Genomic DNA, 12,488 nt, shown 5'->3' with positions numbered 1-12,488 from the left:
ATTTTTGATATTTGAAATAAATGAGTACTTGTGGAAAGTTAGAAGTTGTTGCTCATTCGCTATCCACCTGCACACATCTGCAGCTGGCGTCGTCTCCACCGCATGTTACAAAGTGTGACTTTCACCAGGTAACGTGGACATTTTTCCTGAATCAGCAGTTGGCGTGTTCAGGTAAAATGAGGGTTCAGAGCTTATCGCTGGTGTCATGAGGAAAATGTCGGCTCATTATTTACCTCATTACCATCAAATGATTCGGATGCACCAAACTGTATGAAAAACATTGGATTACAGGAAAACTCGATGCATGCTCAATAACCCAGGTAAAGAAATCCCACAAATGATTTCTGATCATCTGGACGCAGTAATTTCAGTTTCACATTCTGCAATTCTTCCTGATGTTCATGAACAACAAAAATGCTTTAAAATTGTAGCCATCGGGGGAAAAAAAATCAAAAATAAATTCTCTCTGAGAATGTGTATTTCTTCCTTATCCTCATCAGATAAAGAATTTAGATGCTCTTAAACCTGCAGACCCTCCCCCAGGAAGAGTGAGACTCTTTCCCAGAGATCTGAGTCCAGTTTGTGGTTTTGAACCCATTGATGTCTAATCTCAAACGTTAACCTCTCTAGATCATATTATCGCTGCAGCTTCAGTAACCATGGCGATATACTCCAACAAGATGTGTACGACCTTAATAAAATAGAGAAGTTGAAGTTTTCTCAATAAGCCTCAAATCCTGGTTCAGGGGTGATGTATGTCATTTAGACCACAAACACCACAGAAGAAGAACATTAAACGTTAGCAAGATACATTTATTGGGATTTATTTAAGAAGAATAGTGCATGTTTGTAAGCATCCTTATAAAAATATATGTCAAACATGTTGAGTGCTTATTCACATAGTCCTGCCTGTAGCGATTTGTGAAATGTCCATAGACGAACTCAAAACAACACAAAGTGGGCATGAAACACTACACTACATGTATTAAGGCTGCTTTACATCATGGAGCCTTGCTCTAAAAAACTTAGATTTATCGCTCTCTGTAAAGCATAGCATGGATTTAATAAATAAGTGTTTAAAAGATGTTTAGTCTCAGTACAGAATGTGATGTGATGTGCTCTATAAACCCTAACATTACAGCCAACAGGGTGATCTTCCTGTTTCAGTGCAGTTCAGTAGTTCAGTTCATGTAGTAAATTAGAGGACCAGGACAAGGACAGATGACATACAGACCACAGGTCACAATCTTAAAATGATCACAGGTCTGCTTTGGTAGAGACCGACCTTCAAACTGGAACATGTTCCTTTGATACCGTCATGGTGGCTTACTGATTATTTACATGTTTGAAATAAAGAAAAATAGACAACTTCCTGACACAAAAATCCATCAATGTGACTTCATAGTAAACCCCTCTGGTCAGGGGTGAAAGAAGTCCTGCCATTAATTAATGCTTCAATCTTAAATATGATCAACCTATCTCTAATAATCGGCTATGTACCACAGGCCTTCAAGCTGGCTGTAGTTAAACCTTTACTCAAAAAGCATCTCTAGACCCAGCAGTCTTAGCTAATTATAGGCCAATCTCCAACCTTCCTTTCATATCAAAAATCCTTGAAAGAGTAGTTGTCAAACAGCTAACAGATCATCTGCAGAGGAATGGTTTATTTGAAGAGTTTCAGTCAGGTTTCAGAGCTCATCACAGCACAGAAACAGCTTTAGTGAAGGTTACAAATGATCTTCTTATGGCCTTTGACAGTGGACTCATCTCTGTGCTTGTCCTGCAAGACCTCAGTGCAGCGTTCGATACTGTCGACCATAATATCCTATTAGAGCGATTAGAACATGCTGTAGGTATTACAGGTACTGCGCTGCAGTGGTTTGTATCATATCTATCTAATAGACTCCAGTTTGTGCATGTAAATGGAGAGTCCTCTTCACACACTGAGGTTAATTATGGAGTTCCACAGGGTTCAGTGCTAGGACCAATTCTGTTTACATTATACATGCTTCCCTTAGGCAGCATCATTAGAAGACGTAGCATAAATTTTCACTGCTATGCAGATGACACCCAGCTCTATCTGTCCATGAAGCCAGATAACACACACCAATTAAACTGCAGGAATGTCTTAAAGACATAAAGACCTGGATGGCCACCAACTTTCTGCTTCTTAATTCAGATAAAACTGAGGTTATTGTACTCGGCCCTGAAAATCTTAGAAATATGGTATCTAACCAGATTCTTACTCTGGATGGCATTACCTTGGCCTCCAGTAACGCTGTGAGGAACCTTGGAGTCATTTTTGACCAGGACATGTCCTTCAACGCACATATTAAACAAATATGTAAGACTGCGTTCTTCCATTTGTGCAACATCTCTAAAATTAGAAATATCCTGTCTCAGAGTGACGCTGAAAAACTAGTTCATGCATTTATTACTTCCAGGCTGGACTACTGTAATTCATTATTGTCCTGCTCCTCACATACAAGGTCTTAAATAATCAGGCCCCATCTTATCTTAATGACCTTGTAGTACCATATCAGCCTATTAGAGCACTTCGCTCTCGCTCTGCAGGCCTACTTGTTGTTCCTAGAGTATTTAAAAGTAGAATGGGAGGCAGAGCCTTCAGTTTCCAGGCCCCTCTACTGTGGAACCAGCTTCCAGTCTGGATTCGGGAGACAGACACTATCTCTACTTTCAAGATTAGGATTCAAACTTTCCTTTTTGCTAAAGCATATAGTTAGGGCTGGACCAGGTGACCCTGAATCCTCCCTTAGTTATGCTGCAATAGACGTAGGCTGCCGGGGGATTCCCATGATGCATTGAGTTTTTCCTTTCCAGTCACCTTTCTCACTCACTATGTGTTAATAGACCTCTCTGCACTGAATCATATCTGTTATTAACCTCTGTCTCTCTTCCACAGCATGTCTTTATCCTGTTTTCCTTCCCTCACCCCAACAGGCCGCAGGAGATGGCCCCGCCCCTCCCTGAGCCTGGTTCTGCCGGAGGTTTCTTCCTGTTAAAAGGGAGTTTTTCCTTCCCACTGTCACTAAAGTGCTTACTCACAGGGGGTCATATGATTGTTGGGGTTTTCTCTGTATCTATTATAGGTTATACTGTACAATATAAAGCGCACTGAGGCGACTTTTGTTGGGATTTGGCGCTATATAAATAAAATTGAATTGAATTGAATGTGATCATGTGGTTTGTAGGACGCTCCTCTTCCTCAGAGGATCCACCTGTGCTTCCTCTCCTCTCTCCTCCACCTGTTACAGTGAGGGAATGTCCTCCATGATGGAGGAGCTGCTGGAAAGTGCTGAGAGTTTCCTCCAGAGTGAGACCTCTGTCACAGTTCAGAGGATCTACGGCAGCAGAGACCTTCATGGACACTAAAAGTCTCAAACACACAACAACAACATCACACTGACTCCACTCTGACATCACTGATCAATAATCAAAGAACACACAGATCAAACTGATTGATCAGCCATCAGAGGAGTCGGATCAATGGAGCTGCTTCTGTTCCTGATGTCCCCTGTTTGATCCTGGACCTGAACTCTCCCTGCAGGGGAGACACAAGACAGTCAGAGAGACACACACACACACACACACACACACACACACACACACACACACACCTACCTTTGACTTTGAGCAGCACAGTTTTGTATCTGTAGATCTGTGTGCTGTCCACTTCACATCTGTATTCGCCACTGTCTCCATCTGTGGGCTGTTTCAGGGTCAGACTGAGGTCTCCAGTTCTCAGCAGGTCTTCATTCATCCACATAAACTTGGTCCTGTTTGTCAGGCTGGTCAGAGCCGTTTTGATACACATAAACGATCCTAAATGGTTCATAGTGTCTCCACTCTACTTTAGCATCTTCAGGCAGGTTTTCTGTATTTATAAAGGGCAGCTGGACAGACTCCACCCCCTCCTCCACCTCCACCTCCACCTGACAGACTGAGAGGACAACAAACACAACATGACAGACAGCAGCAGGTTTCAGAGTTGCAGAGAAAGCTGGAGGACAGAAGAAGATCAGAGCAGAAGGTAACAGGACAGAAATGTAGAAAGTCAAAGCAGGTTTTAAAGACGTTTGAGGTGATCAGTGTCTGTAATGTCTCCTGTCATTGTAGAGCTGCTGTCTGCTGTTTTTTGGGGGGATTTAAAATGTATCATTGAAGAGGAGTTTAAATCAAACATGCCCTCTGTCATGATCTTGTTTCTGTCCAGAACAATCCTCTCTGCCAATGAATCTTAATTGTATTTTACAGATCAGATTTTCACACACATCTGCAACATGAAGCCACAGAAACCTTCATCAAATCAAAGTGTTTTTGTTTCTGCTGCAACATTACTGAATCCTTGGGATCGACTCAGCTCATCTCTCATTTCTAAAGAAGCTGTACAGCCTCATGTATTCCCTTTCAGCATCACTGATTTTGGCTGGAATCAAAGTTTGATGCAGTTGACTCGAAAACGATGTTCAATGAATGCAAATTAATCCCACTCAAAACTGCTGATGATCAGATGGCATGAGACAAACTAAATGGATTTGTTCCATCAGTCATGCTGAACATGAATAGTTTTGTAGGATGATGAAAACGGGACACAACTTCAATATCTGAGAACAAAATCCGAGTGAAACATCTTGAGAGTCTCTGGTAAAGAGCGTGGGCTGGCTTAACCTGTGGCCAGCCACCCTATCACCAGACCAATAGCCAGGCTGCCCTCTGTCTCCTTCCGCACCCTTGCACCAATTCACCAGCTTCTTTCATAGACAGCCCAAGGCTACAGGTGGGCCCTGCCTGTGCTAACATCAGAGTACAAATACATTGTTTTTGTATTTTAGTTTAATAGTGTTTGTGTATTTGTGCTTTATTTGAGTATTTATGTTTCTAACAATTTTTTACTTTGTGCTCTACATTTAAACACAAATATCTCTACGTTGTATTCTTAACATTTTCAAAACAGGTTCACTCATTTAAAAGTTAATTATTTTGGTTTAACGCATTAGAGAGTTTTTCAAACCAGTCAATCAGCACTGACCTCTGACTTTCAGCTCCACTTGTTTCTTCATCCGGATCTTTCTATACCTGTTGTAGACAGTACAGGTGTAGATTCCTCTGTCCCAGTCTGTGGGGTATTTCAGGGTTAGACTGAGGTCTCCAGTTTTCAATAGGCCATCATTAATCTTTGTTCGGTTTCTGAAAAAAACGATGCTGTAATGCAAGCAGGTCAGAGGTGTTGTGATACACGTTGACCTTCCTGTTCTCTTTGTCCGTCCACTCCACTCTGGCTTCTTTCAGTGAGTGAACTGTGGTTTGGCAGGGCAGCTGGACAGAGTCCTCACCTGAATCCACCTCCACCTCTGGCACTAAGAGCAACAACAAAGCACATCATGAGCTGTACAGACAGCAAAGGTAGTGATCACATTTTCTTTAGATAAATTAATGTATTTGGACATCCCAGCAGGGAGGTCTCCAGCAAAATTAATGAACAAATATAACATCAAACACTCCAATCAAACATAAAGAGAGGTGTTGAAGTGGGTCCATATTGTGCTTTCATTTCTGAAGAGTTCCTCAGAAACGTTGTTTCTCACAATGCTGCTGCTTCAACTGCAGCTGATTGTTAGATACAAGAGTCCTCTTCACACACTTAGGTTAATTATGGAGTTCCACAGGGTTCCGTTCTAGGACCAACACAATGTAGATGCTTCCCTTAGACAGTGTCACTACAGGGCACATTTTCATTGTTATGCAGACAGAGGTTGTCCTAAAAACTCTCTGAAAAGCCTGAGAAGTAGTCCTCACATACAAGGTCTTAAATAATCAGGCCCCATCTTATCTTAATGACCTTGTAGTACCATATCACCCTATTAGAGCACTTCGCTCTCGCTCTGCAGGCCTACTTGTTGTTCCTAGAGTATTTAAAAGTAGAATGGGAGGTGCATTCAGTTTTCAGGCCCCTCTTCTGTGGAACCAGCTTCCAGTTTGGATTCGGGAGACAGACACTATCTCTACTTTCAAGATTAGGCTTCAAACTTTCCTTTTTGCTAAAGCATATAGTTAGGGCTGGACCAGGTGACCCTGAATCCTCCCTTAGTTATGCTGCAATAGACGTAGGCTGCCGGGGGATTCCCATGATGCATTGAGTTTTTCTTCTTCACTGACCTTTTTTCACTCACTATGTGTCTATCTACCAATCGGTATTTAATCGTTAGTCTTTACCTTTATATGTAAATCACCTTGAGGTCACTGTTGTTGTGATTTGATGCTGTATAAAAAAACTGAATTGAATTAAACTAAAAGAATGATGACTGACAAAAACAGTGAACAGACAGCTATCTGTGGACCAGGTTTGAACTGAAGTCCCTGATGCATTTGTGTTCATCATTTAAAACACAAAAAAGCGCAAGTAGAGAACATGAATGTGCCTATTCTTGTAAGCAATTGTAGTACTGCAATTGCACCCTTGGCAGAAACTCAAATACTGTGTTTAATTCTGTTTTGTAGTTTATAATGTACAAAGACCAGTCTAAGTACTAAAATTGATCTTTTAAATGCAAAGTTCTATTTAAATATTCAATTTGTATTTGTGTGAATGAAAATGGGTGAAAAAGCAGCCAGTGCCCAAAGTAAAACATTGAAAGAACTTCAGAAAACCCGGAGAACTATTGCTCAAGACCATTTTATGAAATTATAAAATTAGAAGAAACTTTGGCTCATTGGCAGCAAAATATAAAGAAACTAGGGGTACCTCTAGATATACTGTATGCAAAGCACAGTATATGAATACTTTTGCCCTAAAAACCTCAGCAGTTCATGTACATTCTACTTGAAGGGTCCATAAATGAACTAACCACATTTCTATTATTGAGGCTGTACTGACCTTTGACCTGAAGCACCACTTGTTTTTTCATCAGAACATTTCCCTTAGTGCTGTAGACAGTGCAGGTGTATGTCTTTGTGTCTCTCTCCGTGGGGTATTTCAGAGTCAGACTGAGGTCTCCAGTTTTCAGCAGACCTTCTTTCATCTTCGTTCGGTCTCTGTAAACCTGGTCCTGCTCATTGTGGTGGTCAGTGCCGTTCTGATACACGTGGACCTTGTCATTATCACTGTCTATCCACTCCACTTTAGTGTCTTCAAGCAGGTGAACTTTGGCTTTGCAGGGCAACTGGACAGACTCCTGCCCTGAAACCACTTCCACCACCCGGGGGACTGAAAGGACAACAAAGGACAACATGATGACATCAGCAGCAGCTGTGATGGTCACATGACCTCCCTGTCCCTCCTTGTCTTCTAGACTCAGTCAGATTGTGTCTCAGTTTGTTCCTGATGTGTTCCTGACTCGTTCTTTGGTAACTCGTCTGCAGCGTCCTGTAAAGTGCTGCAGACATGTTGGATGAAGAAGAACAGACAGACTGAGCCTCCACAGTCGGCCATGTCTCACACACATCAGCACAGAAACCATGAAGATCTCATGTGTCTCATGTAACTCTCAACTCTTTCAGCTTCTGGAACAAGTTTGTGTGAGCCACAGTCAAGGAGCCACCAGAGGACACCTGCTAAGCAACGGCATTATGGGTAGTGTAGTAGGAGACACTCACCTGACTTAAAATAGTATCGGAAATTAAATAAAAGACCTCCAGAAACAAGAAGAACCAGGAGAACCAAGAGAACCATGGAAGCTATGGCCCAAGATGGAAATGGTTCTGTTGAGAAAAATAAGGAAAAAAAATAACAACATAACCTTTGATCTCTGACCTGCATCTACACCTAAGGCCTTTGACTTGTTTCTGTATCACTGACCTTTGATCTGTAGCACTACTTTCTGTCTCAGGATGTCTTTGTCCCTGTAGATGGTGCAGATGTATCCTCCTGTGTCTCTCTGTGTGGGGTATTTCAGGGTCAGACTGAGGTCTCCAGTTGTCATCAGATGTTTGCTCATCTTTGTGCGACCACAGTAAAGGTCGTCCTGTTTCTTAAGGTGCTCACTTCTCTTTGAATGCACATGGACCGTCATGAGTTCTCGATCAGAGCGAGTCCACTCCACTGAGGTGTCACCAGGTACGCCAGGTCTTGTTTGGCAGGGCAGGATGACAGACTCTGAGCCTTCCTCCACTTTTATCTCCACCTGCTGGTCTGAGAGGACAAGAAAACAAAACTATCTGAATTGCAAAACGTCCAGGCTATCATGCTTTTCCAAATAAGACTTCAAACGAGTACAAACAATTGTTTCTAAAAATTTTCAAAGGACAGGCAGCTTAGTGATAGGCATAAAATTAGCTAACATAATTTGATCAATATCAGGTTTCTTAAATAAAGGTTGCACTGATGAATGTTTAAAGTTTGCAGGAACCACACCAAAAGACAAACTGGTATTCATGATGGCCAACAGTAACTGACCTATACTAGGAAAAACCTGTTTATTAAAATCAAGGAGCAGCAGCATCTTGAGGGAAACCTGAGGGCTTAATGTGATGAACCACATCCTGTATGAATCCCAGAGTCACTTGCTTAAACTGGTTCAAAACAGTTGAACAACTGGCTGAGGCAGATGGATGAAAAACACAAGATCAACTGGGAGCCTTTGTGGTGGCAACCTCATCAATCGAAACTGCATTACACATATCAGGGGAGGTTTTGAAACAGACAAGTGTCCTTTTTCCACCTCCATTCTGCTCTGCAACACTTCAAGATGGTTTGGAAGAAGGAGCTGAACAAGGCACTAATCTCCTCCAGATCAGAAGAACTATAGTCAGGGGGAGAAATTTATTTAGACTCTTTTCCTCCAATATATCTTTAATTACTTCCTCAAAACCATCAACGTGTCTTTAGACACAATTTCTGCAAGAGTGCTCAAGGACGTCCTACCATTTATTAATCATATTTGAATCATATCTATCTAATAGTCACTCATTTGTTCATGCAAAGTTTCACAGGGTTCAGTCCCAGGACCAGTTCTATTAACACATGCTTCCCTTAGACAGTTTCATCAGAAGACATAGCATACATTTTCACGGCTATGCAGATGACACCCAGCTCTATGAAGCCAGATAACACACACCAATTAGAAAAACTGCAGGAATGTCTAAAAGACATAAAGACCTGGATGGCCGCTAACTTTCTGCTTAGGTTACTGTACTTCTTGGAAATATGTTACTCACCAGCTTACTCTGTAAGACTAGTACCATTTAATTTAATTGCTATAGAAGTTGTTTGAAATTATTTTTGATCAAATCAAAATGAATTGCTGACCAGGTTTGAGAGCCGATTATGTAATATGCAGTTTGTTTGTAACAGATCTTAGAGGCACGCGCTAAGGACAGGGGAACCTCCAGAATTTTTGCATAGGGGTGAATATTTATGGGGGCCACAAAAATATTTTTCAAGATTTCTGAAAAACTTCAGGACTGAAGTTTTAAGTGCACATCATTGTTTTATATGTGAAACTTTCTGCCATGAGGGGATTATTATGGAAACCCAGCTCCAGAGACTGTAATCCCAGCTTCCACCCACCATCTAGACACACCTCACCTGTCATCTCTGGCTCCACATCCTTACAACTGTGCCCCATCTCCACTTTAGTCTCTGGTAAAGAGGGTGGGCTGGCTTAACCTGTGGCCAGCCACCCTCTCACCAGACCAATAGCCAGGCTGCCCTCTGTCTCCTTCCGCACCCTTGCACCAATTCACCAGCTTCTTTCATAGACAGCCCAAGGCTACAGGTGGGCCCTGCCTGTGCTAACATCAGCAGGTGCTCAGGGTGAGGAACAGAAACAGGATATGAGCCCTGTGTAGCCCCAGCAGGAGCAATCAGAGATCCCTGAGAAACCTGTGTAACCTGAGAATCAGGTGCATCTAGGTCCAAGCTAGTAACAGATTTTGTCTGCTGACGCTGGGTCCCTGGTGTCAGCTTTTGCCCTGGTCAACACAAAAACTTTTTTTGGTCTTGCCCTGCCCAAGTCTCTGCTTGCAAGCCCTGCTTGTCAGAGGAGACAGCATGACCAAATGAGGGTACCGATCTGTCTAAACCCAATCCTGAGGGTCCTCGGTCGCCTGAGCCTGGGTGTCCTGGACCATCTCGAGGTGAAAAGAAGAAATGGCAATTCATACACAAAATATTTTTGCCCCCTGTTTTTGTGGTTAAATCTGCTGATAAGTATTCAAAATTAATGAAAGCATATGTATTTTATTCAGTTGGAGGTCTTCCAGTACCAAATCCTGGTGTTTGATGGAAAGCAGTTCACCTACAGTATAAACAGACCACAACATGATAATAACCAACCAGCTGTGCTTTCCAAGGATGGATGCATGATGTGCAATGTAAATGCTTTTAGCTCTCTAAGAGTGTAGGTTATTATCAGGTGTTTGGAAAAGAAATAAAAAGCAAAAAACAACAACCCCACCAAAACAAAGCAAAGCAAAATCTAAATCAATTCAGTGGCCAAACCACAAATAATATGAGAAAGTAACATGATGCATTATAGCAGTATATTTTTGTGCAGTTGATATTTTATACCTTTTAATGAGTGAAAATAACGTAAACCAGAAAAGCTAATTCATTCAGTACAGTGTGAAATTCTTTTTTTAATAATAACTGTATTAAATCCCTGTATTTTCTCATAAATGTGGTAAGCAGTTGTTTTTTAAATAATCAGTTGCTGACCTTTGACCTTTAGCTGCACATTTCTCTGTCTCGTTTCTTCTTTCCGATCACTGATGGAGCAGGTGTAGACGCCGCTGTCAATCAGGTCTGGTTTTCTCAGAGTGAGGCTGAAGTCTGAAGTCTCCAGAGCATCAGGCCTCATTGATGTGCGCCCGCTGTAGCGGAGGTTCTGCTTTTTGAGATCATCACCTTCTTCTCGTCGCAGGTGGACAAACGTGGGACTGAGATCACTGCGAGTCCACATCACTGTGGGATTTTTCTCAGGAATAATACCAGAGTACTGACAGGGCAGCAGAACAGACTTTGCCTCCTCATACACCTCCACCACCACAGCCAGGGCATGCTGTGAAACTGTAAGGACACACAAGCAGAAAGACAAATTAACAGCATGCTTTGAGTTTGTGTCAGCATCCACGTGCTGGAATGCAGGTTACCTTATCTGCAACTTCTACACTCAGTCTATCCATGTAAGCGGGATCTGAGGGACCTTTGAAAGGGACCAGACTTTTGATGCAGTGTTGGTGTAATGATGGCAGCATATGACCAACCACAAAAATGAACAGGGTTCATGAAAACTAACCTACGAAGCCAATGTTGGAAAAATCTGAAGGTCTGCAGCTTAAGTTACCACAGAAACAAGTGGAGCTCCTTCACATAACGCACAACGGAGGGTTAAACTCTGCCCAAGATCCTAATCCTGCTTCTCCTGATCAACAAAACGTTAAGCGGAGAATAAAAATTTAGTGTGAAAAGATTCGGTTTCTCTCTCTCCTGGTTTGTTCAACAGTTTTTGATGTAAATGTCTGAGTGAAGCGACGTTCAACGTTCACTCTGAGCTCTGAAGTCTGAGATGCCACTCAGATGACCACTGTGCAAGGAGAAAAAATAAAAAAATAAATATCCTGTTGAATCAGAAATGTATAATTAAACAGCTGAAAAGGTCAAAAGTAATGATCAAACAGTTCAGCTGTAACAGCTGCTGCACAGAAACCCTTAAAGCTGATGTGCAATTCATGCACAAAACATTATTAGTGAAATGTACAGGTGGTCCTGGCACAAATACAAACACAAGCAAACCAAACAACTGCCTCTTAAATTGTATTACAAATAAACACAGTTTGCAGAAGTCTACGAGGACAAAGCTTCTTTTCTAAACGTGGCAGTACAGGTCACATGACTTCTGGAACAATGTCCTTTGGAGGAAGCGCACCAGCAAATCTACATGTCTGAATCTCTGAAGGAGAAAAGAATCAAGATTTTGCAATGGGTCAGTCAAAGTCCAGATCATAACCCAACTGAAATGCTGTGGTGGAACTAAGAGAGAGCTTTGCATAAACAAATGTCCAAAAACCTCAATGAACTGAAGCAATGTTGTACAGCAGAGTGGGCCAACTGTTCTTTTTACAGGGATGATTAGAAATAACTATATCACAGGTGTTTGACAAAGTTTATATATACAGATCAGGCTGAATGAAACAGCTACCAACAAGAGTGTGCGAGAGTCCAAGTGCTGTGTATTCTGATCTGTGTACTTTGACTGGAAAACCAGTTGTAACATGAGCTCATCTGAAAGGCACCAAGAAGAATCCAGAGATTTGAAAGTTGCTGCTTTGGATCGTTAGTTTGATCTGAATCAGAATCCAGTGTTTGATGGAAATCTCCTCCTGCTGCACTTCAACACATTAAAGAGAGAGAGATGAAAGAAAAGCTGATGATGAGAGCAGAGACAGGAAGGTGTACTTACCGTGCAGGAGCATCACAAACACCACAAACATCTTCATGTTCCTGTCAAACTCAGAGACTCTTTAAAAGC

The 12,488-nt window shown here is 41.9% G+C and overlaps 1 protein-coding gene across 1 annotated transcript; it reads right to left on the bottom strand.

Annotated features, from left to right (window-relative positions):
* Positions 1–5,190: 5,190 nt before the first annotated feature.
* On the bottom strand, positions 5,191–12,456 carry LOC113015671 (uncharacterized). Its single transcript, XM_026157782.1, has 7 exons — positions 12,420–12,456; positions 12,253–12,347; positions 10,676–11,093; positions 7,817–8,149; positions 7,615–7,719; positions 6,896–7,225; positions 5,191–5,378 (listed from the first exon to the last, which is right to left on the bottom strand). Exons 1-7 carry the CDS (start codon positions 12,454–12,456, stop codon positions 5,191–5,193), a joined length of 1,506 nt encoding a protein of 501 aa, XP_026013567.1.
* Positions 12,457–12,488: the final 32 nt, after the last annotated feature.

The sequence above is a fragment of the Astatotilapia calliptera genome, chromosome 3 (genome assembly GCF_900246225.1).
Source record: "Astatotilapia calliptera chromosome 3, fAstCal1.2, whole genome shotgun sequence".
NCBI lineage: Eukaryota > Metazoa > Chordata > Actinopteri > Cichliformes > Cichlidae > Astatotilapia > Astatotilapia calliptera.
This window is presented reverse-complemented; position numbering and strand designations above follow the sequence as displayed.

What these genes read in the sequence shown, in the direction of transcription:
- LOC113015671 (XM_026157782.1), bottom strand. Translation starts at nt 12,456, where the DNA reads ATGAAGATGTTTGTGGTGTTTGTGATGCTCCTGCACG. An exon ending in AGTAGTGCTACAGATCAAAG is followed by an intron (nt 7,720 to 7,816) that starts GTCAGTGATACA and finishes TTTTCTCAACAG; the next exon opens with AACCATTTCCATCTTGGGCC. An exon ending in CCGATACTATTTTAAGTCAG is followed by an intron (nt 7,226 to 7,614) that starts GTGAGTGTCTCC and finishes TTGTCCTTTCAG; the next exon opens with TCCCCCGGGTGGTGGAAGTG.